The following is a 14,736-nucleotide window of genomic DNA, read 5'->3' as shown; positions in this document are numbered from 1 at the left end:
AGCAAAATAATGATTGCGCTCAGAGCAGCCAAAATAGTCATCACTGAGGGATTTGCAAACCAGAAACATATTACTCACACATCCACTGTTTCTAGTTAATGAAATTATATTGAGGAATTAACTGTAAAGAAGGATTTTTACATCGCGCTGTCCGCCCCAGCAGTCAGTTCCTGTTCGCCCACCTCCATTGCCAGTGTGGTATGTGCCGTCGCAGACACACCTCTGAGTGCCAGACCCACGCGATCCCAGAGAGACAAACCCGCTACACTGAGGTCTGATATCAAGGTAACCGGTTCTTGTGCGCACTCGGCCCTGTTGCCTGTGTGCAACTGATCATTCAATTAACCCGTCAAGGAGCCGGCTCTCCCCAGACCGGGAGGTGCAGAATACGAATATCTCTGACATAATAGTTTCACCTCCATGTAAAGCAGGTAAGTGTGTAATGGAACTTATATAAACACAACGAAGACAATAATTGACACATGGTAACTCTTTCACAGCAAATGTGACATTGCCGCTCTGTGTACTCTGTGTGAGGTACAACAGCCCAATCAAAAAGCATCAGTGCATCTGAAGTATGAGAAAGACCTAGGAGTCTACGTGGACTCCTCACTTTCTCCATCCAAACAATGTGGGGAAGCAATAAAAAAGGCAATTACAATGTTAGTCAAAAGTGTAGAATTGAGAACAAGGGCAGTGATGTTCAGACTGTACAATGCACTAGTTAGAGCTCATCTGGATACTGTGGACAGTTCTGGGCTCCACACTTCAAGAAAGATATCGCTGCTCTAGAGGCAGTTCAGAGGAGAGCAGCCAGACTTATTCCAGGTCTGAAGGGAAAGTCCTACTGAGAGACTGAGGACCTGAACCTTTTCACCCTGGAACAGAGGAGACTACATGGGGACTTGATTCAAGTCTTCAAAATCATGAAAGGCATCGACCACATCAAACCAGAGGACCTTTTCCAGATCAGCAGGGACACACGCACCCGGGACACAAATGGAAATTGGGCTTCAAGGCATTCAAGACAGAAAACAGGAGACACTTCTTCACACAGAGAGGCGTCACAATCTGAACAAACTCCCCAGCGATGTGGCTGAAGAGACAATTTGGGAACATTCAAAAACAGACTGGATAGGATCCTTGATCACTTAGTTATTAATGGACACCAAACGAGCACGATGGGGCGAATGGCCTCCTCTCGACTGGACACTGTCTTATGTTCTTCTATGTTCTTATGTATAAATCGCATCCCACTACACGAGAAAGGCTTTACTTTCTGGCCTCTTTACTTGTCTGTGTGTGGAGGTCATGCGCCTAATTTGTGTTTCTGGAAACACAAGTTCTTAAAATACCACAGGCAGCAAAACGGACTACAAAGAGAACTCGTATTTCACTGTGAGTTTGTTACACTGATTGTGTAAAGAAATGAAAATCCAATGACAATGTGCAGCGACACGGCTCTGTTTCTGGTTTTGGAGAATGTACACATCTTTATTTCTGCATTGTGAAATGTTAGGAAACAATGTTTACTCTGGCAGCTATGTGTGACAGTTTCCTTCTTTGACTTAACTGGGTTTGATTTTGAAAACCACTACACAGAGAGCCCAGATCCAGTTGTTTGCCATCTGTTGTTATTCAGTCTTACACGAGAAAGACATCAGTCTTGAGAGCGAGGGCAGAGCTTGCCAAAATGCAGTTAGAGGGGCATCTGATCTCTGAGGAACATTTCTCAAGAGTTGCCTCACAAAAGCAATCGCTCGCAGTTTGTTATCCTGGTGCTTGGACTCTGCGCAGGCCTGGCAGACAGGCTGCTCTAAACAGACAGATCATGACAAGCACTCAAAGATATGAGTTCAACAGAAGTAAACAGACTGACAAGGACCCGTATAAACTGAACCACACACACAACGACGAGGGCTTGTAAAGATGGGAACTCAGAGTGAAACTGGATCACCAAGAAGACAAACTGAACCAATGGGACGAGCACAACCTTGTGATGAGAGAAATAAATATAACCACAGACTTACGAGTCGTATTTATCAATTATTTTCATGTTATGCATCATACTATAATTGTTTCATTATATAACGCTTTTTAATTATTATTATTATTATTATTTAATTTTGTATTAAAAATTGTCAAAGCTTTAACTTTGAGGGTTATCATGAAAGGGACTAATAAAATAATTCAGTCAACAAGGTTATTGTCCCAACAATGTGAGCTGAGGACTCCGGCTTTGTTTTATGTAGATGGTTCATACAGCTACAGTTTTCATCCCATTGAAAACCTCTTAAGCTCTTTATTAATTAATTACTTCTGTTTGTTTAGGTAGTTATACATGCATTCCCAGATATCTGCCTCTTGAAGAGACTCACACAATGTTTGAACATTAAAGGGTTGACACAGTATATAGATTATGTTCAAAAATAAATAAGATTTCCATGAAACAAATTAATTCCCATGTAATTAACTCTTATCTGAAATGCAAATGTAGCAAATCCACTGTTCTCATGCCCATTTAAGTTTAACTCAGGATGGAGTTGTTGACCTGAAAGCTCGCCGGTGACATTCAGCTGCAATCCAGATGGGTTAAGACTGTACCTAGTTAACGAGCGCATTTACTTAATCTCATTACCAAGTGTACGGATTAATAGCTCTTTAAAACCCGTTCAGTAGGCAGACTAAATAATGGCACATGACAGGAATTTCCTCCCTAACCAGCAGGAAAAGAGGCAGATTAAAGACTGAAATAGACCGACGACGCTGTACCGATGCAGGCCTCGTAGTTCCCCTTCTGCTTTCAGTCCATGAGCCAGAGTGCAAATTGCCCAAACCCTCCTGTGTTGCAATAACGCTGTAAATCCCGCCACACCCACTTAAACGGTTGTTTTTGTTTTTACTTAAATACAATGTAACTGATTTACATCACCTTCATTATAATGGTCAAAAAGTAAATACATTCATAAAAAAGAGTTTAAACTGTTCGCATTGGATTCGGTCTGCCATTGTGTCTAACCATAGCCTACAAGACAACACACTTTAAGACCTAAAGACGTAAATACTGGTGACACAAATAATACATACATTTTAAAAACGAGTAAAGTAAAGTAACAATCATCTTAATAGAACACATGTAGGGATGCATTTTATGTCTGTATAATATTGCCTTATTTATCAGTACTGTGTGTATATTTTTGGCATTGCGTTTAGCTGAAAACTGATCAAATTCAATAGATCAAGGTTGTTTGTTTTGGCTCCAATATGTAGAGTAATCAAATTCAGGGCTATCCAAACGACTGCAGGGTCTGTCTTATCTTAAACCAAACAAAACAAAACGAATATCTCATATATCTGTATATGAACTAAAAACAAAATCCCTCATTTGGCTTCTCTGTTCTTGAAGTATAAATCATTTCACAGCTGAAAAGTAGAGACAGCTCTGATAAAGTATGAACCTAATAACTAGATTCATGGCGGCTTTTGTCACATTAATGGCCATTCAATTCGACGTGAGCTCATTACGTGACCTTATTGAGAACCCATAATACAGTCTGTTCTTACAGGTTAGGAAACACAAAAATGACAACAAACCACATGCACAACACACGTGTCCCCTTGAGTACATACTTGTGCCTTTAACATCCATGTGCCTTTTCTGTGATTGCTCCAGCTTTGACACGTGTTTAAGTGGGTTTGTTTCCTGCTTTTCTCCTCCGATATGCATTAGCTGCTGCACTCTGACTGAGTTCTACCCAAAAGGCAGATGCTGTCACAACGCCAGAGCGATTGCAATAATTCCACTTTTCCATCCATGCTTCAGAGATTTACGTATTTCTTGTATAAATCTTTCTATTTCTCAAATTATATTTCCATAGCTTTACAGTCCTGGTTTCGAGACTGTCCTTGGGGATCTAGACCAAGACCAGATGTAAATCAGAGCCCAAATGTGGCATTTATAACCGAACATAGATCTGTGTTGTTTTAGTTCACTTTCATTGTTTAATTTAATTTGTCGGGCCTCAATAACTGGTCTCCGGACAGCTGTTACCCATATCGGGACAGACTCACTCCTGACATCAAATAGAATCCTTGAATCGGAGTTCTCCAAACCCACAGCTGAGCACCGCGAGTTATCGGCCCAGTGTGCATGCCCAGAACGAGCGCCATTTTATGAATGCCCCCGAGAGCAGTGTGGATGATCTGTCTCTGTGGTATTTCAGTAAGTGATTCCCTGCGGCCTGGCTGCGTTCGCAGGGTCAGCTCAGAAAGCCATGTTTCACCAGCCGCTCTGCAAACTCTGCATCTCTCCTCTGCCCTCGCAAACGTAATCGCATACATCAGTGACTCTGCAGTTTACAAGTTCAAACGATGCCGTGATAGATGGAGCTTTTTTTTTTTAATAAGGAATAAGCGAATACACTTGGGATTTTTAGAACAACACTGTGTGATCAGAGAGATGCACGGCTCCCGTGATGCTGAGGCAGAGGGATAGCGGTTTAAATCCGAATAAGACGCTCTCTCAGCCGAGGTCGGTTTGCACTGTTGTGTCGCTCTGGTAAGACTTGGCTCGGACTGTGGGAGAAGAAAAATAAATGTCTTTCCTTCCTATGAAATATGATTTCGAGGTCCAATTGTGAAATGAATTACAAAACTCAGTAAACAAGATATAGTCTGGGGGCAGATAGATACATAGATAAGGGCACAGAGAGAGAGATAGACAGACAGTTACATTTTATTGATTATAAAGTATTTTGACACCAAGGTTGGACATTCCAGGAGTTCAGACAACTCCAATAGACGTATGTAGTAGAAGGTAAATAGTGTTTATTTTGGACCAGACTCGCTTCACTAGGGGGATGATGACTTGGCCATGAGCACGAGGCCATCAAACGCCCCCCACATGATGGAAAGAGTCAAGAAGCTGCTGCAGGGAAGGTGTTTGGGCTGGAGGAGGGATGCAAAGCAATGCATCCTGGGAAAGTATGTTTGTTGGCTTTGGGAGGGTGGAAGTCGGGCGTGAGATTGGGGGTGTTCTTCCTCCCAAACTTTGCAGACATAGAATATGTACAGATGACACAGATATAGAAACATACAAGCTAAAAACAGTCATTGGAGATGCTAATTGCTAGGCAGTGCTGGAGGCAGTGCTTTTTTTACCTTTCTTTTAAAGCCGTAAGAAGCTGGTTCCTTCTCTGCGTTGACTGGTGTCACCCGCCGTGCCCACAGAGCTTTATCCTGCCATGTCGAAGGAGGGTATCTGGCCTAGGAGAGCGGCTTGGCTTTCTTCCCCTGTAACAAACACAGCCAGTGCCTCACACTCACACGTGCTGATGCCTCCAGTACAGCGTTTGTGTCTCTGTCGGTGGGATCTGTACGTCTGCTTCTGCCACGAACAGAACATCTCTGCAGCTCAGTGTACCGACATATCGAGAAACATCAGGGCTGCTTTCCATTTGTGCGACTTTGCAAAGTCCAGACAAGATCACAGATGCGAGAGAGGAAGAGAGGAAGAGATAGCGATCGTTTTTTGTTGTTGTAACGGTTGTGATTTTACTAGAGTGCCACAGAAATGTTTTTCTAAGATAACACAACTTTCCTTTTTTCTCCTCTGTACTGTTAGACTTGCGTGGCTCAGGGGGTGAGAGGATGGCAGGCAGGGTGCAGCTGTGGGGGGACAGGGGACAGAGGATGCAGCAGAGTCTGCAAAGATCAGGGAGCAGGGAGACAGGAGACGGTTGAGGAAGTAAAAGTGTGTGTGGAGGAACTGTGGTGACGGGGAGGGACAGGGAAAAAAAAAAGAAGAGAGAAAAAATGCCACGGGGCTCACAGTGAGGAGGGAGGAAGTTTGCAGCGCGGCCGGGGTTAGCGTGGTCATTGATGGGACGGAGTTTTGAAGTGACACTTCTGCATCTGAGTACCGCTTTGCTTGTTCCTTTTTTGTTGATCTGGTGGATGTGGTTATTTCTAGATGACCGCAACTCGCAGGTACGATGCAAAGGCCCGTCCACAGACTGCAGGAAGACACCACAACGGTACAGACTGTTTACTTCTCTCAACCCTCACTTGCGTCAATCAGCTCCAATGATCTCCACACAATAACAGTGAAGCCAGCTGACAGAGACAGTAAAGTCAAGTGTGGTTTTCTACTGCTGCACTTCGGAGTCAGTCATGAAACTACAACAGAAAAGCCAGAACACTGCATGTGGTTGTTTATATCTCAGGGTTTTATGTCGGCTGAACACACAATGCAGTCAGACTCATACAGAACCGAGCAGCTTTGAATTAGTTTCCATTTGTGTTAGTGCCTCTGAAAAATAAAACATATGAGAGCATCACACACCTATTGAAACACCAGGCCTGGTGCCATTTACAAGGCGGTGGGGCCTCTGTGAGACTTGGGCCTGCGTGTGTCTGTGCCGTGTCTCACACCGCAGCTCTGCTCCGAGTGCCTGCCTTGAGAGCTAAACACAGAACACAGAGCAAGACCTCGAACTGACATTGCGGGTTCGGAGGGCAGATAAATGTTGCCTTCGTCCCTACCGGGCTCAGGGGAAGGTCACACAACGGTGAGTCAGTCTGAACGATCTACGGTTACTTTACTGGTTTGCAGGGGAAGATTAAATGACAAAGAAGAAGGAGAAGATGACACTGAAGACGACCACGAAGAGGAGAAACATTCGCATTCATCTCAAATCGATATCACAACCAAAACATGTCTGACAGAGCGCGGCGCACTCCCTGCTGCTCCGGGGCAGAGCGTGTGCCGACAAGCCGGCCTTCAATAACAGCCTCCATCGAGAACCAGGCATCCGAGTAATGTGGCAGCGAGGCAGCCGACTCTGCAGAGATAAATATACTATGCAGAAGCTTTCAAGAGTGAGTGATTTATAACCCAATTAAGCGCGGCCGTAGTGTGCAGTCCCGGGATATCGCATGGTTATGACTTGGTTATATATATATATAAATGCATAGCATAAGTCAAGACACTGTTTTCGTACAGACCAGTCATCGGTTAGACAGGGCTGTGCTGTGTGTTGGCAGCTCAGGGTGCTTTAACCTCAGTGGGTCAGAACTGCTGGCTCGCAATACAGGGCATTATTCTCATCTCTGAAGGGTCTCTGATGAATGATTGGAAATCTGAGAAAACCTACAAGAGTTTGCACTTCCTGGCTCTTTAGATTTTAAGTCCATAATCAAAAATTGAGATTTTTTAAAGCCTGATTGTGTGGATCCCACATTTTTCACAAGCCCAAATAGATTGCAGTAGAAACGTATGATGTGTTTTCATCTATCAGGTGCGTTTCGTTTCAAGATTCTTGTAACAACGGTGTTGAAAAACCACGATTGCGATTAGATCTCCCAGCCTCGACTGTCTCTCTCTCTAGGACAGTGCTGCCGCTCACATCGACAGACCCGGGACAGCGGCGCTGCTGAAAGCTGTAGACTTTGCAACAGCGGCCCAGTGTTCGAGAGTTGCGTGGTGGCGGTTATCGTCTGACGGCGGGGGTGCAACATGTCAGGAAGTGTCAGCTGTGGTCAGAGGCGTCTCTCCACACGGCAGCACAGCAGCCTGATAGAATCAACGCTTAATGTCAGCAGGCATGTCATCCACCGCTGCCGAACTCTGACCTACTAGGGGCACTTGTTGTCTGCTGCAGAACTGTGACTTGGGTCTGGGGTCCGGACGCCACCCCGGGGGGCTGTGGTGTTCCTTGGGTCTGTCAGCTCTTTAACTGTTGGTCTGATTACATCTAACAGGATTCATCTAACACTCCTCAGCACGTACCAAACTAATCTGTGGCACGGCATGTTGGGTCAGCAGCGCATCTGAAGCCATTAGCGTGTAAACAATTATATCATTCATATTAATACATGAACAGAACCTAGTTTCACTGACAGAGTGAAACAGAGGTCAGGAAAGGAAACTGCCTGAGGGATGTAAAATTTTAACTTGGAATTAAAAATGTATAGGTAGGTGTGTGTTGGTTGAAAAGCTGAAATTAACTAATTTAGCAAGTGGTAAATTCTTCCTTTTAAAAAAACACGTAAGTCAGGAACTGGTTAGTGTTTCACTCAAGTTTCTGTGACTGTTTGTATTGTTCGGCTTCTGCAATGACTCACCCTGAACACATGACTACAGATCTCGCTGGGAGACGTTTTAAACTGTGTTGGCGATAACCATCCTGAATGTTTCCTTCTGCTGAACATAAAGTAGATTAGAAATACAAAATACTACATAAAGACAACAACAACACTAACAAATTAAACAATAACACTGTGACGTTAAACTCTTAATGATTTATATAAACATACACATGTGTGCCACAGGGAGGGTTTCTACTGTCGCAGTCTGGACTGGACTTTCTGCCCAGAAAACTGAGTATCTGCGAAAAAGTGTAAAAACAAACAAGTGATATGAGATGTCGGGGTTTTGTTTGTTGCTGGTGTCGATTTGACAGCCAGAGAGGCCTGTCCTGGTGATCTGGCACTAGAAACAGTAAAGCTGGAGAGCTGGCACTGTCCCACTGTGGCACAGATTGGGTCAGGCTGTGGTTTAATGCTGAATCGGAAACAATTTTAAGATGTCAAGTTTGGCCAGAGAACTGAAAGCATGTTGTGGGTGTTTGTGTTTGCATGTCTGTTTACAGGAGCTTGTTACTGTGGAAATAATGTGCAACCAAAGACTGCGGTGCCCCCGTCCTCACACGGGCTCCCAGCGCTGCCTGCCATGGCGGGGCAACAGACTGTTCACAGCTGCGTTTACTTGAACTCAATACGTGAAACACAAGCAGGACCCAGCAGAGCAAAACTAGAACACAATCAATGAAATCAGGCCCGTACTTTCCACGACACTGTGGACACGGCCGTCTCTCCGGATCAGGCAGGACGCACGCAGTGGGTCTCTGTCACGTCCGCTCTCCGGGACAGCAGGACAGGGACGGTGGATCCAAAACACGAGAGACTAGCGCCACCGTACTGGTGCCGGTGTGAAGACACTAGAAGACACATCGCCTTTCACCTCCTGCGCAGACGGGCGTGTGGAGGAGTCCGGAGCCGCACCTGCGCACCCGGGCTCGTTTCAAATCCCCAGCCCTGCGAGTGCGAGGAGGGCGCGACTGTGATTGGCTGACAACCCCACACAGAGGCGGGCCGAGACGGTCTGGAGGCTGTCATTGGCGGACAGCAGCCCTCGGAGGCGGGGTCCGAGAGAGAGCCTGAGGGACGTCATTGGCGGAGAGCTGCGCCGGGGGCGTGGCCACGGCGGAGTGGAAGGCACTGCCAGGCGCGGCGGCGGAGAGTCAGACAGCGAGTCCTCAGCGTCGCGCAGCCGGCAGCCGCCCTCTCTCTCCCCGCAGCCCCAGCGCCTGACATGAGCGCCGGCCAGCACTGACAGCGGCACACTACCGGGATTAACAGCGGCTGGGTTTGTTTCACACACGCAGGTGGAGTTGAAGGGACTCTGGTGTCTTGGCCATCATGCCGGATTACAGCCCGTGTGGCACGCAAGGGGGCACAGCTCTGCTCCGGGACTAACCGCCACAGCCCCTCACAGCCACAGCAACCACCGCGGCTCCCGTCCGGGGGGCCACACAAGAGGCGCCGAGATGAACAACACCACGCTGGGCACCATCCCCCGGGACCCGAGCATCCCCGTCATCATGTTCATCTTCGGGGTGGTGGGCAACCTGATCGCCATCGTGGTGCTGTGCAAGTCCCGCAAGGAGCAGAAGGAGACCACCTTCTACACGCTGGTGTGCGGGCTGGCCGTCACCGACCTGCTGGGCACCCTGCTGGTCAGCCCGGTCACCATCGCCACCTACGCCAAGGGCCAGTGGCCGGGCGAGGAGCCCCTGTGCCAGTACTCGGGCTTCATCCTGCTCTTCTTCTCACTGGCGGGGCTCAGCATCATCTGCGCCATGTCCATCGAGCGCTACATGGCCATCAACCACGCGTACTTCTACAACCACTACGTGGACAAGAAGCTGGCCGGGCTCACCCTGTTCTCCATCTACTTCTCCAACGTGCTGTTCTGCGCCCTGCCGCTCATGGGGCTGGGCCGGGTGAAGAAGCAGTTCCCCGACACCTGGTGCTTCATCGACTGGAGGAGCAACCAGACCGTGTTCGCCACCTTCTCCTACATGTACGCCGGCTTCAGCTCCTTCCTCATCCTGGCCACGGTCATCTGCAACGTGCTGGTTTGCGGAGCCCTCATCCGCATGCACCGCAAGTTTGTCCGCAGGACGTCGCTGGGCACCGACCCGGGCCGGGTGGCGGACCTGAGGAGGAGGCGCAGTTTCGGGCGAATGGCCGGAGCGGAGATCCAGATGGTCATCCTGCTGATCGCCACGTCCGTGGTGGTGCTGATCTGCTCCATCCCGCTGGTGGTAAGTGTCTCTGTCCTGCGCGGCGTTGAGATGTTAGTTGCGGGTCCGAGTGGTGCTCAGTCACAAACGCGCGTCTTGCAGCACCTCGGCGGTGTACAGACAACAGACAACACACACACAATGCACAACACAGTGCACAACACACAGCACACAACACACACAGTACACAACACACAACACACAGTACACAGTACACAACACACACTGCGCACAACACACAGTACACAACACAAACAGTGCACAACACACACAGTGCAGAACACAAAACACAAACAGTGCACAACACACACAGTGCAGAACACAAAACACACACAGTGCACAACACACACAGTGCAGAACACAAAACACACACAGTGCACAACACACACAACACACACAGCACACAACACACACAGTGCACAACACAAAACACACACAGTGCACAACACACAGTACACAACACACAACACACAGTGCACAACACACACTGCGCACAACACACAGTGCACAACACACACTGCGCAGACTCTGCGGTGTTTGGTTTTGGCGCTGGTTGTGTGGTAATTGCTAATCAGTTATCAATATTGACCTACAAACCAGTATTGCCAAATAAGGAAAATTGGAAAATAAGGAAAAGAATCGCGATTTGATACCCAGACTATTAGATCTGCAGTTTTAGTAGCGGAAAGTTATGATTATTAATACTCATTATTGTTTCTTGGTGGTTTACCTGATATATAGAATTGATTGTGTTTTAAATGATTGAGATGTGCAGAGGTTAAATATTTCACTGCTTCAGCTTTCTTTAAACAACATTATTCATTCGTTCATTTGGAAATAGTCGTCATTTTTAGAAGATTCAACTACAAACGGTTTAATAATTACATTATTTAACTTTAATAATGTACAACTATTGAACAATATAAAACTAGCGATTACACAGAACTTCGCGTGTTTCTGACATTTATTACTAACTAAACTTGATAAAGTTGTCTTTTTTTTTGACAACATCGTTCATGTTGCATTGAAGTGTTCTACAGCATATATTCGTAATTAAACAAATACTAAGAGTAAGTGCACAGGAATGCCTTTAATGCTCAGATGTATCTCTGGGGACGCAGTGCGCAGTAGGGGTTTGGGCACAGTTTGTGCAATACACAATCATTATTTTTCTATGGGTACATTTATATGACGCAACAAGTCATGCAATGCAATGCAATTTAATGCACGTTTAAAGGTCATGCATGTCTTCTATCGATTGTATTATTTTTGAAAGCAGCTCGATTGAAGCAGTGCAGTGCAGGAGGCTGTGGGCTGCGGACCCGCGTCCCCAGGGCTCAGCCAGATTTCACTCGACGTCATTCCCGACCGGATTACGTCATAGAAACACAAATACTGAACAGAAACCATCGTGACAAACACGGCCGTGCTTTCAAGTGTCAGACCACGAGCAGATCTCATGTCAGATGTACAGTGTCGCCCAGTTTCAGTGACTCGTGCCTTTTTCATTAAAAGAAAGCGTATGACCCTTATAGAGCAGCGAACAATGAACAGTTTCTGCGGGTTGAGCTGCGGACCTGTGACCTGACTCGGGCTGTGCTTAATGATCACAGTGGAGCAGTGTTGCTTTCATTAGTGTACATTCTCTCGTGTGGTTTTTCCACAATATTGCGTCATGGGTTCATGCTTGACGGCGCAGTGGTTGCCTCTCATTGACGCCGGGAGCAGGATGTCTTTCTCGCCTGGGTGTGATGGATCAGGTAGTAATTCAAGACTGAAACCTTAGATCGGGACACCCGACTACAAAGTGTTACACAAATTATTAATGAAATCCACCCTTAGTAAGAGCAGTGTTTTATCAATAACTGCAAAAACAAAGAAAATAGTAAAATAGTTTTTGTAATGGTGAAGATATGAGGAAGAAGCGGCAAACCCAGCTGAAGGGCTGTTTGCTTTGTGTTGGCACTCAATGGAGAGCCAGCAGTCCCCTCTCAGAAACCAGTAGAAACGCAAGCGCTCGCCTCAGAGCTGGGGCTGGAGTTGGTGTCTGGGAAAGTTATGCACAGTATGGGATTTAGCAATGTGGCTTGTTTATCTAAAGATACTATTTATCTTGTGCCGTGCAAAGGTTTGGAATGACATTGTGCAAGATGATGAGAAGAAAACCAAAAAATCAACAAAGAAACAAAACAAAACAAAACAAAAACACAGTAACACTAACTAACTGGGAAATCCACAGTCCTCGCAATTGTTTCCAGTAACCTGCCTTTAGGTTGCAGCCAGATGTTTTGGATGGGAAATAATAGATGCGAGACAGGAATTAAGATCCTTGGCTGGAGCTGCAATCCCTGTAACAGAGGGCTGAGATGACACTGATGTATTTGAATCCCAGTCTTGCCAAATCTGGGCCTGGCATCAGGACGGGCAGCGAGCAGGGGAGGTACAAGAGAGGACTGTACGGTCGTCCAAGAGGGACGGCTGCCAAGAGCCAGCGGTCCCACTGGAAAGGGGGGGGCTTTACTGAGAGGTTAACTTTAGCATTAATCCTGAGCCTCGTTACTGACTGCGTTGTTGTTGTTGTGTGTCGCAGGTGCGGGTGTTCGTCAATCAGCTGAACTGGGCAGATGTGGAGAAGAGCAGCAACAACCCGGACCTGCAGGCCATCCGTATCGCCTCGGTCAACCCCATCCTGGACCCCTGGGTCTACATCCTGCTCCGCAAGGCCGTGCTGCTGAAGCTCATCGAGAAGATCAAGTGCCTGTTCTGCCGCATCGGGGGCCAGGGCCGCCGGCCGGGGGGGGGCAACTTCCACTGCATCGACGGCCAGCGCTCGTCCTCGGTGCTGTCGCGGGACTCGCCCTCCCTGGTGTCCCGGGAGTTGCGGGAGGTGAGCAGCACCTCGCAGACGCTGCTGTACCTCCCCGAGAGCAGCGAGAGCTTCACGGGCGGCTGCCGGCCGGAGCGGGGAGGCTCAGTGAGGGACCAGCGGGCCTCGGACTCCTCCCAGGAGCCGGACCCAAACAGCAGGACGTTGGTCACTCGCTCGGGGAGCCACAGCCTGTCCAGCTCGAGCGGCTCTCCCTCCTACCACAAGGAGCAGGCCCTGCACGTGACTTTCACCGACGAGACACTCAACCTGCAGGAGAAGTGCATCTGACACAGGCCTGCCGAGGGCCACGGTGCAGTCAGACTCCAGGGTAACTCAGGCAGCTTCAGACGATGTTCTCGCTGGCCCTCAGGCACTTCCCCTCAGCGGTCTCTGTGAAGAGCCCTCCTCCTGCAATGTGAATTCTCTTTCCCATGATGCACGCTGGCCGGCAGCAGGCCGTCACAGAGGAGCCGTCGTTGGGCAGGGAGGGTTAGAAACAGCTCGACACCCTTTGCTACAAACCTCCCAACCCTCTGCCCAGATGTTTCCGTAGGAAAGCATCACGGTGGCCAGCAGGTGGCGGCAGCACATGTATTTTACAATGTAAAGTGGAAGTGGAGTCAACATACATGATGAATGTATAAAACGTTCAACAAACCTCCAAGCTGTGGGCAGTGGACCTGCGACTGTCAGATGGGATTGTTCGAGTCTTATTTGTATTCACATCATTCTAAAGTACCCGTGACTTTATCTGTCTTTAAAATACCACGACACTGGCTGTAACCACTCGTCTTCTCTCTCAAAGGAATTGTTGTGTGTCACAATGTAAACGAATGTGAATTTTCTTTCTTCATCTAATTTATATTTTACAGGTACATTCAGTACCTTGTTCTTCTCTATGAGAAGGTCTCAGTAATAATAAGTGCCACGTATTTCAGATGTAATTCACTATTCATACTTTGCTTTATGTGTTCCTACAATATCAATTCAATTAATTCAATGATTGGGCTGATTAAAAAGAATCAAAAGGAAATTTAGGGAACACTTTGTTTCTGATTACAGGCTGAACATTGTCACAAAGTAATACTCAACACAAAGTGTTAGAATCAGCAGATAATAAATAAATAAATCGCCACCCTGAATGTCACCCAGCTCAGTTAAACCCGGGAGCTGCTGTTTTAATGAGAACTGCAGAGAAAAGCTCGTAGTGAGGAGCTGCAGGTCCAGACACAGCGAGGAGCTTCTCCCGCAGACCCGAGTGTGCGATTCGGATCAGAACAGGGTGTCAGCCGTCAAAGTGTCCTCCTGATTGATTCTGTGCGATTTCACACACGTGTACAGACCTGTTCCTGTATTTCCTGATTGTTTTGTGAGATCAGTGCTGCTTCTGTGCATTGCTTATATTAAGTCACCGTCACACCTCTCTGGAGCCGCATGGATGATACTCTATCAACTACAATTTATTTTTGGAGTACAAATAAAATATCAATGTCAAAGTAA

General features: G+C 47.2%; 1 protein-coding gene across 1 annotated transcript; it reads left to right on the top strand.

Moving 5' to 3' along the window:
• Positions 1 to 9,289: 9,289 nt before the first annotated feature.
• ptger4b (prostaglandin E receptor 4 (subtype EP4) b) lies at positions 9,290 to 14,736 on the top strand. The gene is made up of 2 exons (XM_066711643.1): positions 9,290 to 10,388; positions 12,958 to 14,736. The coding sequence occupies exons 1-2, from the start codon at positions 9,609 to 9,611 to the stop codon at positions 13,522 to 13,524; spliced, it is 1,347 nt and encodes a 448-aa protein (XP_066567740.1). The 5' UTR covers positions 9,290 to 9,608; the 3' UTR covers positions 13,525 to 14,736.

The sequence above is a fragment of the Amia ocellicauda genome, chromosome 8 (assembly GCF_036373705.1).
Source record: "Amia ocellicauda isolate fAmiCal2 chromosome 8, fAmiCal2.hap1, whole genome shotgun sequence".
Taxonomy (NCBI): Eukaryota; Metazoa; Chordata; class Actinopteri; order Amiiformes; family Amiidae; genus Amia; species Amia ocellicauda.
The sequence above is the reverse complement of the archived record's forward strand: the minus strand, read 5'-3'. Positions and strand labels throughout refer to the sequence as shown.